The sequence below is a fragment of the Gavialis gangeticus genome, unplaced genomic scaffold (genome assembly GCF_001723915.1).
Source record: "Gavialis gangeticus isolate Ggan-Ray unplaced genomic scaffold, GavGan_comp1, whole genome shotgun sequence".
NCBI lineage: Eukaryota > Metazoa > Chordata > Crocodylia > Gavialidae > Gavialis > Gavialis gangeticus.
The window spans coordinates 5,538,590-5,550,778 of NW_017729002.1; the positions used below are offsets into that span (position 1 = coordinate 5,538,590).

At 48.6% G+C, this 12,189-nt stretch overlaps 1 protein-coding gene across 1 annotated transcript in view; it reads left to right on the forward strand.

Annotated features, from left to right (window-relative positions):
• The window catches only part of EMP2 (epithelial membrane protein 2), a 40,424-nt gene that overhangs the window by 27,076 nt on the left and 1,159 nt on the right, over nt 1-12,189 (forward strand). Inside the window, exons 3-4 of the mRNA XM_019507470.1 lie at nt 7,610-7,700; nt 11,573-11,719. Of these exons, the coding sequence (XP_019363015.1) occupies nt 7,610-7,700; nt 11,573-11,719 (238 nt within the window). The remainder of the gene's footprint in view (nt 1-7,609; nt 7,701-11,572; nt 11,720-12,189) is intronic.

Sequence of the window (12,189 nt, forward strand, 5' to 3'; positions counted from 1 at the left end):
CCCCCCCCAATTTCTGCATGGACAGGAGGGCCCGGGACTGCAGCCTGGCTGGATTGGCATCAGGCAGGAGACACCTCCACAGCCAAGCAGGAAGCACCTGGCACAGGAGGGTGGAGTGGGCTGGGGAAGTTTAGTGGTGCTGCTGCTCTCAGGATCCCTGTGCCAGCCATGCTGCCAAGGTGAGGTGCCCCCTGCCCACCCAGAAACATCAGGGGGGACACAACTCCATAGTGCTTCCCCTCCTGCTGCTGCCGGGTGGGCAGGGGGTGCCTCACTATGGCAGCACAGCTGGTGTGGGCTCCCAGTAGCAGTGGTGGTAGCAGCACTGAGTCTCCCTGCCGTGCTCCACCCTCCCACACTGGCAGCCCTCATCCTCCCTTCACCCCCTCCATGGGCTCCACTCAGCTCTGCTCCAGCTCTGCTGTCCATGGGTGGGGGGAGGGGCCAAGCTCCACACTTCTCCTTGAACTCTGGCATAGCAGCCAGGGATTGGGTGCTGCTGGCCATCTGTGGCTGGCACCCATGGAGCAGGGAGTAGGCAAGATGCAGCCGCCGGGTCCCATAGCTGTGGCAGGTGGGACCCCCCTCTGGCAGAGCTGGGATGGGTACAGGGGGCTGCAGGTCAGGAGTGAGTGGCACCAGCAGGACACAGCGCTGTGGGTAGGGAGTGAGGGGCACCAGCAGGGCTGGAGGATGCAGGTCAGGAGTGAGGGGCCTCGATTGGAACAGGGGGGATATGGGTCAGGAGTGAAGAGCACCATGAGGGCTGCTGGGGCTATAGCTTGGGAGTGAGGGGCACCAGCACATCAGGGTTGCTCAGCACCACAAAGAAACAGAGGGGGCAGCCTCTGGATCAGCATAGCAGTAGCCCAGACTACTACTTGTGTGATGGTGGTGATGTGCTGCACCCCGAAGATCCCCTCTGCCCCGCAGCTGGAGCCTCCCTCTCTGAGGCCTCTATCCAGATGGAGCCCATGGCTCCAGTCTCCACTCAGATGGAGTGGGGAATGCCTAGCATGAATGCAGGCATCTGGGATTGGGAGCAAGGACACCCCGCCTTGTGGGGTATGCTCCACATTAGAGTCCCTGCAGTGCCAGGTAGGGGAGCTCCAGGCTGTGGCGCAGAGGCTGCATGGCATCAGGGATGACAAAGAGGAAATTGATGCCTGCCACCAGGCTCTTCACCTGAAGAATGAGGAGGGAAGAGCAAGTAAGGCTAGCAGGACAAGGGTGTACAAGAGGAGCACCTGTGAAGTCCAGCCAGGGGTTGCTTGGACAAAGGTAGTCTCCGGCCCCAAGGCACCCTGCACCAGGGTCACCACCCCTCTGGAACTTCACAACAGATGCAAACCCCTCACAGGAACATCAGCAGAACCAGCATAGTTGCCGGCTCCAGCACTTGAGGAAGGAATGCAACCAGTAACCATACCTAAGGAGAGGTGCAGAGTGGTTGTTGTGGGAGAATCCCTCTTGAGGGGGACAGAGCATGTAATCTGCTGCCCCTACCCCTTAGCCTGTGAGGTCTGCTGCCTTCCACGGGCCCATATCCAGGATGTAGCTGAGAGGATTCCAAAACTTATCTGACTCTCCAACCACTACCCCATGCTCCTCATCTGTGGGGGCACCTTGAAAGGCTCAGAGAAATTCCGGGCTGGTCATGAGTGATTACAGGTCTCTGGGGGCTGGGTTTAGAGGGGTGGGGACACAGGTGGCTTTTTCCTCGATCCTCCCAGTTATGGGCCACGGGCACAGGAGTAAGAGTTGTACTGAAGAGGCAAACAGAAGACTGAGGCATTGGTGCCAGTGTGAAGGTTTTGGCTTCTTCAATCAGTCCGCACTTCAGGGAGAGAGGCAGTGGTCTGCAGGGAAGATGGCTTCCACCTCACCCCAACAGGAAAGAAGATCTTTTCAACCAAATTGGCTGACCTGCTTGACAGAGCTTTAAACTAAGATCCCCGGGGCATTGGTGGACAACCATCAGAACAAGTCCAGGAAGAGACAAGGACATAACCAGTAGGTCGGGAAATTCAGTTGAACTTACTCCTACCCCAAACCATGGATGGGACTCTCCTAAATGTACAAAGAAGCCTAGGGCTTCCAATGGCAGGCTCATTACAGTACACTAATGCCAGGAACATGGGGAACAAACAGGAGGAAATGGCCCTCCTGCTAAGCAATAGCAAATATCTCATAGGGATAATGGAGACCTGGTGGGACTCCACCCTATGACTGGACCACAGGTATAGATGGCTATACCTTGTACAGGAGGGATTGTGCTGGGAGGAAGGGTGTAGCTCTCTATCAAGGACCAGTACACTTCCCTACTAGCTGACATAGGCACCCAAGAAGGACAACTTGAAATCCTCTGGGTTAGAATATGGGGAAAACATGGTGAAGGGGATATTACTGTACTATTACAGACCTCCTAACCAGAAAGGAAGAGCTTGACCACAAATTCTCTAGGGAACTAACAGAGGCTGGACACTCTCAGTGTGTGGTTATCATGGGTGATTTCAACCATCCTGACATCTTATGGGAGGACCATTCAGCCAAATCTGATTGGTCGCATAGCTTCCTTGCCTGCATTGATGAACTCTATCTGATTCAAGAAGTCCACAGGCCAACACGAGGCGAGGTGATGCTAGATCTGGTTCTGGCCAAAGGGGATGATCTAGTGGGTGACCCGAGGATTGAAGGGAAGCTTCAGTGATAACGAGTTGATCACCTTCCTTTATCCATCACAAAGCTGGCAAATCAGTCAGCAACGCAGAAATCCTTGACTTCAAGAAAGATGACTTTCACAAACTCAGAAGGTTGGTTGTCAAGGCCCTGAAAGATCATGATCTCACAGGAAAGGGAGTCCAAGATGAGTGGTTGCTCCTTAAGAACATGATCCTAGAAGCAGAAGAGAAGTCCATTTCAGCCTGCAGGAAAGGTAGTAAAAGGGCTGGGAAACCCTTTTGGCTAAATAGGGAACTCATGGACCTCCTCAATCTTAAAAGAGAAGCCTATAAGGGTTGGAAGATGGGAAATACCTCTAAGGAGGATTATGCATCACTGAATTATGCATCACATCCCGACACCTGTAGGGAGTGGACCAGAAAAGCCAAGGCCAACACTGAGCTTAAGCTGGCTATGGGAATCAAGGACAATAAAAAGTCCTTCAGATACATAGTAAGTCAAAAGAAAAATAAGGGCAACATTGGACCGCTAGTGAATCAAATGGGGCAGCTGACAACCGACACCCAGGAAAAAGCTAATCTCAGTGATTACTTTGCGTTGGTTTTTCACCAGCCCAAGGGCATCACCCTGCCTTACAGGACACAGGACTATGAAGGTATGGGTGACCATACGCCTACATTTGGTGAAGACCTTGAAAGGCTGGATGTAAGTCAGTGGACTCTGATGGAATGCATCCATGAGTGCTAAAAGAGTTGGCTGACATCATAGCTCGACCATTGGCGTGGATATTTGAGAATGCATGGTGCTCAGGAGAGGTTCCTGAAGACTGGAAGAGGGCTAATGTGGTGTCTATCTTCAAGAAAGGAAGGAAGAAAGATCCAGGACAGGCCAATCAGTTTGACCTCAATCCCTGAGAAGATCTTGGAAACAATTGTCAGAGAATCCATCAACAACAGGCTGAGAGAAGGCACCATTTTTAGAGCTTCGTTACGGGTAGGTCAAAACAGCTTCGTTATGGGTAGGTCATGCCTGACCAGCCTCATCACCTTCTATGACCAGGTGATGCATAATCTGGACAGGGGGGAGAGGTTGATGTCATTTACTTGGATTTCAAAAAGTCTTTGACTTCGTCTCCCACTATGTGCTCATGGCAAAACTGGGGAACTGTGGCCTCGATAACCTTACAGTCTGATGGCTGGGGAACTGGCTCTATGGTTGGACCCAGAGAATGATAATTGATGGAACTGAGTCAGCATGGCATATGATGACCAGTGGTGTCCCTCAGGGTTCAGTACTCAGACCAGTACTCTAATATACTCATTACCGATCTGGATTCAAGTGTCAGAAGTAGACTGGCTAAGTTTGCACATGACACCAAACTATGGAGAAGTGTGGTTACATTAGAGGATAGGCTGGGGATACAGGCTAACCTGAATAGGCTCACAAGCTGGGCAGATATAAACCTAACGACCTTCAACACAGAGAAATACAAGGTGCTCTACCTCAGGAGAAAAAACCCACATCATACTGTAGGCTCAGCAATGCTTCCCTCAGTACTATGTCTGAAAGAGACTTGGGGTCATGATTGACCACAAGATGAATATGAGCCACCAATGCAATGCTGCAGCTGGCAAAGCAAATAAAACCCTGGCTTGCATTTACCAATACATCTCAAATAAGACCCAAGATGTCATTCTCCTGCTTTATTTGGCCTTGGTGAGGCCACAGTTGGAGTATTGCATTCAATTCTGGGCTCCACACTTTAAAAAGGATGTGGAGAAGCTTGAAAGAGTCTAAGGGAGAGCCACATGCATGATCAGAGGTCAAAAGAGCAGGCCTTATGAGGAGAGGCTGACAGGCATGGGACTCTTCAGCTTGGAAAAGCATAGGTCCAGGGGGACTTGGTGGCAGCCTATAAGTATATAAGGGGTGTGCATCAGAATCTGGGAGAATGTCTGTTCACCAGGACACCCTAAGGGAAGACAAGGTCCAACAGTCAAACTGCTGGAAGACCATTTTAGACTGGACATAAGGAAGAACTTCTTTACCATCTAAGTCTCCAGAGACTGGAATAGGCTGCCCCCAGAAGTGGTGCAAACACCTATTCTGGACATGTTCAAGATGCATTTGGATGATTATCTTGCTGGGATCATCTGACTTCTTAAAACAGAAAAGTAGGATACCTGGTGGTCACTAAATAATGCAACACACGCATTAGAAGAGGGAGTTAACTACTTGTATAACATAGTGGCCAATCCTGATCACGCAAGGAAAATCTTCACATCTGTGCATAGCCGAAGGAATAAGGGCATGACATTTTCAACTATGGAATGGAAGGAATAACCAGACACCCAAACCGCCATGTCTCTGATTAGCTACTACCAGAGAAGAGAAATGGATGTGGCCCTCCACTTCCATTGTACAGTTCAGGTTACTGTGGACTTGTGCTGTGTGTAGTTACATATTTTATAGGGCTGTGAAAAACTTTGGTAGCCAATTTGATTCAGAGGAGATTGTGTGATTCGGCGGCCAAGTCTCCAAATCTAAATCAAATTGGGAGACCCATTAATCTCTCTAAATCAAACCGGAATCCTCCAAATTGATTCAGGGAGATTAAGCGATTCAGCCATAGACTGTACAGGCAGGCACTAGGCAATGCTGGTGAGAGCAGCTGGGGGTGCAGCCTGACGAGCCCTGGCTTGAGCCAGCAGTCCTGGGAGAAGCCACGGCTCGTCCAGCTGCTCCTTTGCCCACCTGCCTTCCCCTCCCCCGTTGGAGTGAGGCAGGCAGTTCTGGCAGCCTGGGGAGAAGCTGTGGAGAATGATTGGGAACTGGGGGAACGAACAGGGGCTTCCCCCCAGCTCCCAGTTCATTATTGATCAGGTCCCACGGCTTCTCCTGGGGCTGCCAGCACTGCCTGCCTTGCCCCAGCAGGGGGGCAGCAAGGGAAGCAGCTGGATGAGCCACGGCTTGAGTTGGCAGCCCCAAGAGAAGCTGCAGGGGCTAGGGGGAATGATCAGGAAGCTGGGGGAATGATTGGGGGCTGGGGGAAGAAAAAACAGGGGCTTCTGCCCAACTCCTGGTTCGATCCCCCAGCTCTGTGATCATTCCCCCAGCTCTCTGATCATTCCCCCTAGCTTCCAATCGTTCCCTCTGGCCCCCGTGGTTTCTCCTGGGGCTGCCAGCATATGCCTGCCTTGCCCTGGCAGGGGCACAGCTGGCGGGGGAGGTAGCCGGATGAGCTGCAGCTTCTCCTGGGGCTGCTGGCTCAAACTGGGGCTTGTTGGCTGCTCCCCCAGCTGCTCCCACCAGCACTACCTACCTGGATAGTCTATGGCTGAATAAGATTTGACGCCAAATATTTTTGGATTTGAATTTGGTTGAATATCTTCCGATTCAGCTGAATTGAATTGGGACAGTGATTCGAATCACCAAATTGAATAACTGTCCTTCTGAATCGCTGAATCCAAAGTGAATACTTTTCATTTTGTACAGGCCTAATACTTTACCCTCACTAGAATACTCTCTCTCTCTCTCTCTCTCCATTGCCTTGCAAAGATCATTTGAACTTCTTATGACATGGACAGTTGTGCAGAATCTCCTCTACCCCTGCATGCTTCCTAAAGTTCTGGCAGCTGTATCAGTAGAATATATTTTATTACTGACATGTGATTACATAAGTGTTACATGTGATTACATAAGTTCAGGGAAATCTATATTGGATTTGCCAGACGGAATTATAAAATTAATTTTACTTCACTTAAACATGTCTAATAAGTTAATTGATTAAATGTATGTCTTTGTATTTTGCAAGATGTTTTAACTTGTTCATATCCTAGTGCGGGGGTTGTCAACTGGGGGTACGTGTACCCCTAGGGGTACTTGGAAAGGTGATAGGGGGTACATGTAGATGGGTGGGGACAGAGCAGGGTGGGGGGTGAGGGCAGTGGTGCCCCTCTGCAGACTGATGTGAGGTGGGGGGCTCGCAACCACCGCCACCCACCACCCCATGCTGCCACCCATGACCCCACGCCACCGCCTCCCAGGAGGAGGGCGGGGGGGGAGGGTGAGGGCAGTGGCACCCCTTTGTGGTCCACACAGGCACCGCGTTCTCAGTGGCTCTGTGGGTTGCTGATGGGCGGTGCATGATTGGCCAGGCCCAAGGTCCATCAGCAGCCTGCACAGTTGCACATGCTACTAGCCATGGGAAAGTGGCATGGAGGTGGTGGCGTGGGGTGACGGGTGGTGGCCACGTACAAGTCTCCCCTCTGTATGAGCATGCGCGTCCACCCCCTGTGTCCAGCTGCCACCACCAGAAGGGGTACACTTGTTAAAATAGGTTGAAAACCCCTGTCCTAGTGGATGGTGTCAGACTTGCCATTCAGTTTCTTGGTCCCTACATAAGTGCAAACAAGATTCTGGTCTTTTGGATAGAACCTTTGGGCCAGTGGTTCTCCACCTTTTTTAGACCCAAGGCACCCCTTCGTAACTTCTCTGAACTGAACAGCAACCTATTTCAAAATTGAACGTATTTATTATGGTGCTAACCTGCTTGAAGAGCCAGGAAGGAGGAGGAACAGCTGACAGGGAAGAACCTGCATTGTAGTAAGGGAGGCAGGGGAGAAGAAGTTACTAGCACCCTGGCTGAGAATCACTGCTTTAGGCTGAGACTAAGCATACTTAAATTTCAGTGCAGCTTAAGTGGTTAAAATGGAGCTGCCACCTTATTAACATGAACTTCACTGTATATTGGAAGCAGTGACTGGTAGTACACAAATTCAAACATGCATGAATAGCTATTAGATGAATCAGTGCAGCTTTTGGAAACAATGTATCATTCTTTATAGAACAATTTAACAGTTGGCCTAAATTACCTGTTTGGAGTTTTTAATATTTCTTTTACTGTTATATTTTATTTATTTTGCAGGCCTGGTGGGTAGGAAAAGACTTTTCTACAGATGTCTGGAAAATCTGTACCAACATTACTAACTGTACAGTTATTAATGAAAACCTGGCAGGTGCGTATTAATATTCTTAAGCTTCTAGAAGCTGCTTTGAGGAAGTATCCTATGCAAAATATTGCAGTGCAATAGAGGTCATAATGTATGTGTTCAATGTACAGTATAAATGCTAACTGCTCTAATCTTTTAAGAACTATACTATTCATCTTACTCCTTTTGAAAAAAACAATTGCTGCCTTAGTTTTTTTCTGTCAATGGGTATATTATATTTTCATTACAGAAGGAGTTGTGGGAAGTAGCATTTATTAAATACTTTACAGATGGCACTTGAAAAGTCTAAAATATACTTATTTTCTGGCATTAAAAAACCACAGTAAACTAGTGAGATTTAAATTATCCTGAGTGAAAAGATTATGATTTCCTGTGATTGCAGAAGGTGAACCTGTTGGCCACTAAATGCAAAAGTTAAATTCTGGCTTCCAAACTAAAGTGAAAAGAACTTCTCTGTGAATGAGCAATTCTACCCATCCAATGCTGGTCCCAAACCTGGTTAAAAGGAGGAGTGTTAGTGTCAGGAAGGGCATCTGGGTGTAAAAACGTCTGCCAAATCATCATGATGTGGATCCAAGGAACAAACCTAGCAATTTCCAGGATCCACAATAGCAACCCCATTTAGACAGGACAAATGAGGGCTGAAGAAGGAAGAAGAAAGAAGAAAAAACAAACTAATGTGAAAAGAACCCTCTAAGTAGCTTAAATTATTAACTATGAGTACTAGGAGTACTTCTGACAAAACCCATTAAAAAAGATTAACCCAAAATCTTGCTCAAGAGAACACAGTGAACAACATGGATTAATGTATCACATTTGACTATAAATAACATTTAACTGAAAATAAAGAATAATTAGTCCTCTGAACTGATAAATTAGTTACAATTATTTTCTTTATACCACCATATCTATGAATCTATGAATCTATGAATATCAATCTTAGTCTATTTCAAATGGGTGGGCAGTATGAAGGAGATAGCTATGTAGCTTAAGACCATTTTGTTATCTGACCATTACGTCAGTTTAGGTATCTCTGCTGTAATTGAATCTGTGATTTCAGCATGCAGAAGTATATCCAAACTACTTTTAAGTTATCCAGGGTACCAAGTAGGCTTATAGGGCGCATGTACACATGACGCGATTACCAATGAACACATGATGAAAATGTCACTTTGTGTGGCTTAATGGCGTCACACTGTACACGTGCGAGAGTTTTGGGGGTTTTAAAGGAATTTGAATCATTGCAAGTTAGACTATATCCCAATGTAGTTTAGTTTGCAACATTGCAAATTGCAACGATACAGCTGTCAGCTTGTCCGCCAGCTGTGGGAGAGGTGGGCAGGCTCTGCAGAAAAAAAGGATTGGGCCCCTCACTTCCTGCTTTCAACAGGCTCCTGTAGCTGGCAGGATGCCTGGGTCCAACCAGGAATGGACTGCCTTGCCCCTGGGGCAGTGTGGGAAGGTGGCAGGAGGGCAGCTGGGTTTGCTGGTGACTGGAGAAGGTGGTGGGGACAGTTCATGGGGTGATGGAAGCCTGGGTCGACTCAGGGAAGTGTTGGATCGGGCACCTCCAACTGAGGCATCACCTGGTCAATTAGCAGCCTGCCTGGGCTCCCATCACATTGTGCACCATCCCTGCTGCCTTCTCTGGCCATCAGCAAACCCAGCTTCCCTCCTGCCACCTTTCTGTGATGCCCCATGGGCAAGCCAGACTGTTCCCAGGTGTACTAAGGCATCCTGCTGGCTGCAGAAGCCTGCTGAAGGCAGAAGAGGTGACGGGCCCAATCCTTTTTTTTTTTTCTTGGAGCCTGCCCATCACTCCTATGGCCAGGGGTGAGCTGCTGGCAGGTTGAGTGGCTCCTGAGCTGGAGGGGACTCCGGTCCTTCCCTCTGTGGTGGTGGTACCCCCCAGGGCCGCCTGGGCAGGCTACTAGGAGGCTGGATGCTGTCCAAGCTCGGGGCTGGGGAAGCACTGGATTGGGCTGGGTGCTGCCTCTGAGCTGGGGCAGCACCCAGCATGCTAGCAGCCTGTCTGGGTAGTCCCAGGGGGCACTGTGTCCACGGAGGGAAGGACCAGGGTTCCCCACAGCTCAGGGGCTTCTCAGCCTGCTGGCAGCTCACCCCCTGGCTGTGGGCAGGATCCAGCTCTGAAAAAAAAAGAATCGAGCCCCTTGCCATAATGTGTTGGAAAAACTGAAATGGTGGGGTTCAATCAAATACCCACCGTTTCAATTTAGGGGGAATAGAATAAAACCCTGAGGACTAAACCCCCATAGTGTGTACAAGTGTCCATATAGACTGTACCAAAATATGTACCTTTGACTTCCCTGCTACTGGTGCCTGAGTTGGCTAGATTAAAGCTAGTTCAGGTATACCTACTTGTCTCATAATCACCCCTACTGATTGCAACTTGGATGTGGGGTTTAGAAGAGCAGTGCCTCTCCAGATAACGTAAGGCCTCCATCTTCTTTATGTAATTAAAAAGAAAAAGAAATACCAATCCTTTTCCTTGTCAGTTCATAAGAGAAAGACATGGACTGATTTATAATGGAAAAGCTAAAATGAAGGCATGGTTTGTACTGAGTTGAGGAAGCATGTTCACTTACCTATGTTAGATAAAAGTTCCACAGCCTAGCATCAAAATATAGTAAAATCCTCTCTTCTGCATTACAAGCCATATTAAAAAAAGCTGAGCAGCGCACATGGGGGCAGTGTGGACCACCCCAAACCAGAGCCTGGCTGAACGGAGCCAGGCTTTGGCTGCTGACCAGGCTCTGAGCAGCGGGATTGCCCCTGCTGCAGTCCCGGAGCATTGGTGATGCATAGGGGGTGCATGTGGGTGCACCAGCCACGAAACTGGAAGTGCCAGCGGAAGTGGACTTCTGGTTTCACTGCTGGCTTGGCAATCAGCTTCTAGGGGACCCTCTCTCCCCTGCTCCCCCCCATCAGCGATCTGGTACCCCCCAAGACTTGGGAAGCACCAATTGTGCATGCCCAGGAGGCCCCCAGGACCCCAGGTAAGGGTGCTGGCCCCAGCCTCCCCAAGTAACCTGCCACTTGTCAGAGGGCATGGCACTTGTCCCCGGGGACATGTAGCACTGCTGCCTCTTGTCCCTGGAGAAACAAATGTCCATGCTTGCGTGGATGCGGCCCTACAGTTTCACATTGCTGATGGAGCATAGCTGACACTGGAGGATGCTTGTGGACAGAGTCACTCCTGTGGAAAGTTCTGAATATCAGAAGGCTTTAAAACTATTAAAATACAGGCAGAGAGCAGAACACTGCATGCTGTGTGCACGCTTACCTCTGTTGCAGTAGCCCATTTGCCTAGTACTTTCTAACAGAGCTGAGATCACTTTACCCACAATTCCTTTTTTCATAAGAGCCAGTGAGAGAAAATTAAGTCCATAGGTCCTGAAATGTTTGACCTTTGGTGTCTTCTGGCAGCGCTTCTAGAGTCCATGTTGTAACCAAACCTGAATACTGTACATACATACTTACGTGAACACTGGTTTGTTCTTTCACTACTTTTACATAATAGATCAGGAGTATTTTGAAGAAAAAGGGAGGCCTGGAACTGGGAGAGTTCAAATTATCTGTCTGGGGAAGCTCCACTGAAAAGTTATTTTGTAGTACTGTCAAACTGTTAAAGTCTTTTATGGTGGAGGAGGCACTGGATATTCAGCAGGGAAGAACATATGTGACAAATAAGGAAGGCAGGTGTTTGACAAAACATCCTTAAACAAGACAGGAAAGATATAGAAAGATGAAAGCAAGCTTTAATTAAGCATATGGATAACTGACTATAACTACTAGTGGCTGTTAGTGGGAGCTGCTGTGGGGAAACTGTTTGATATAAAATGTTTCTGTTTTGACAGAATATCAATCAATACAAGCTGTTCAGGCTACTATGATCCTGTCTACCATTTTCTGTTGTGTTGCATTTCTGGTTTTCATTCTTCAACTCTTCCGCCTAAAGCAAGGAGAGAGATTTGTGTTAACTTCTATTATCCAGCTGCTGTCATGTGAGTATTTGTGACGCATCACTTCTGTCATGCTTACACAGGGAAAAAAAGTTCACAAGGGAACAATGGCCCCACATAAAGTACAGACAGAAAAAAGTAGTTGGATCATAGAATCATAGAAGTTGGGTCAGAAGGGACCTTGTAGATCTTCAAGTCTGACCCCCCCGCCTGGGCGGGAGAAAAACTGGACTCAAATGAGTCCAGCCAGGTAGGCATCAAGCCTCTTCTTAAAGACCCCCAGGGTAGGAGCCAGCACCACTTCCCTTGGAAGCTGGTTCCAGATCCTAGCCGCCCTGACCGTGAAGTAGTTCTTGCGGATGTCTAATCTAAACCTACTCTCCAATAATTTGTGTCCATTATTCCTTGTTATGCCAGGGGGCGCTAGGGGAAACAGTGTCTCCCCTAAACCCTTCTGGACCCCCCTAGTGAGTTTATAGACAGTCACCAGGTCCCCCCTCAGCCTTCTCTTG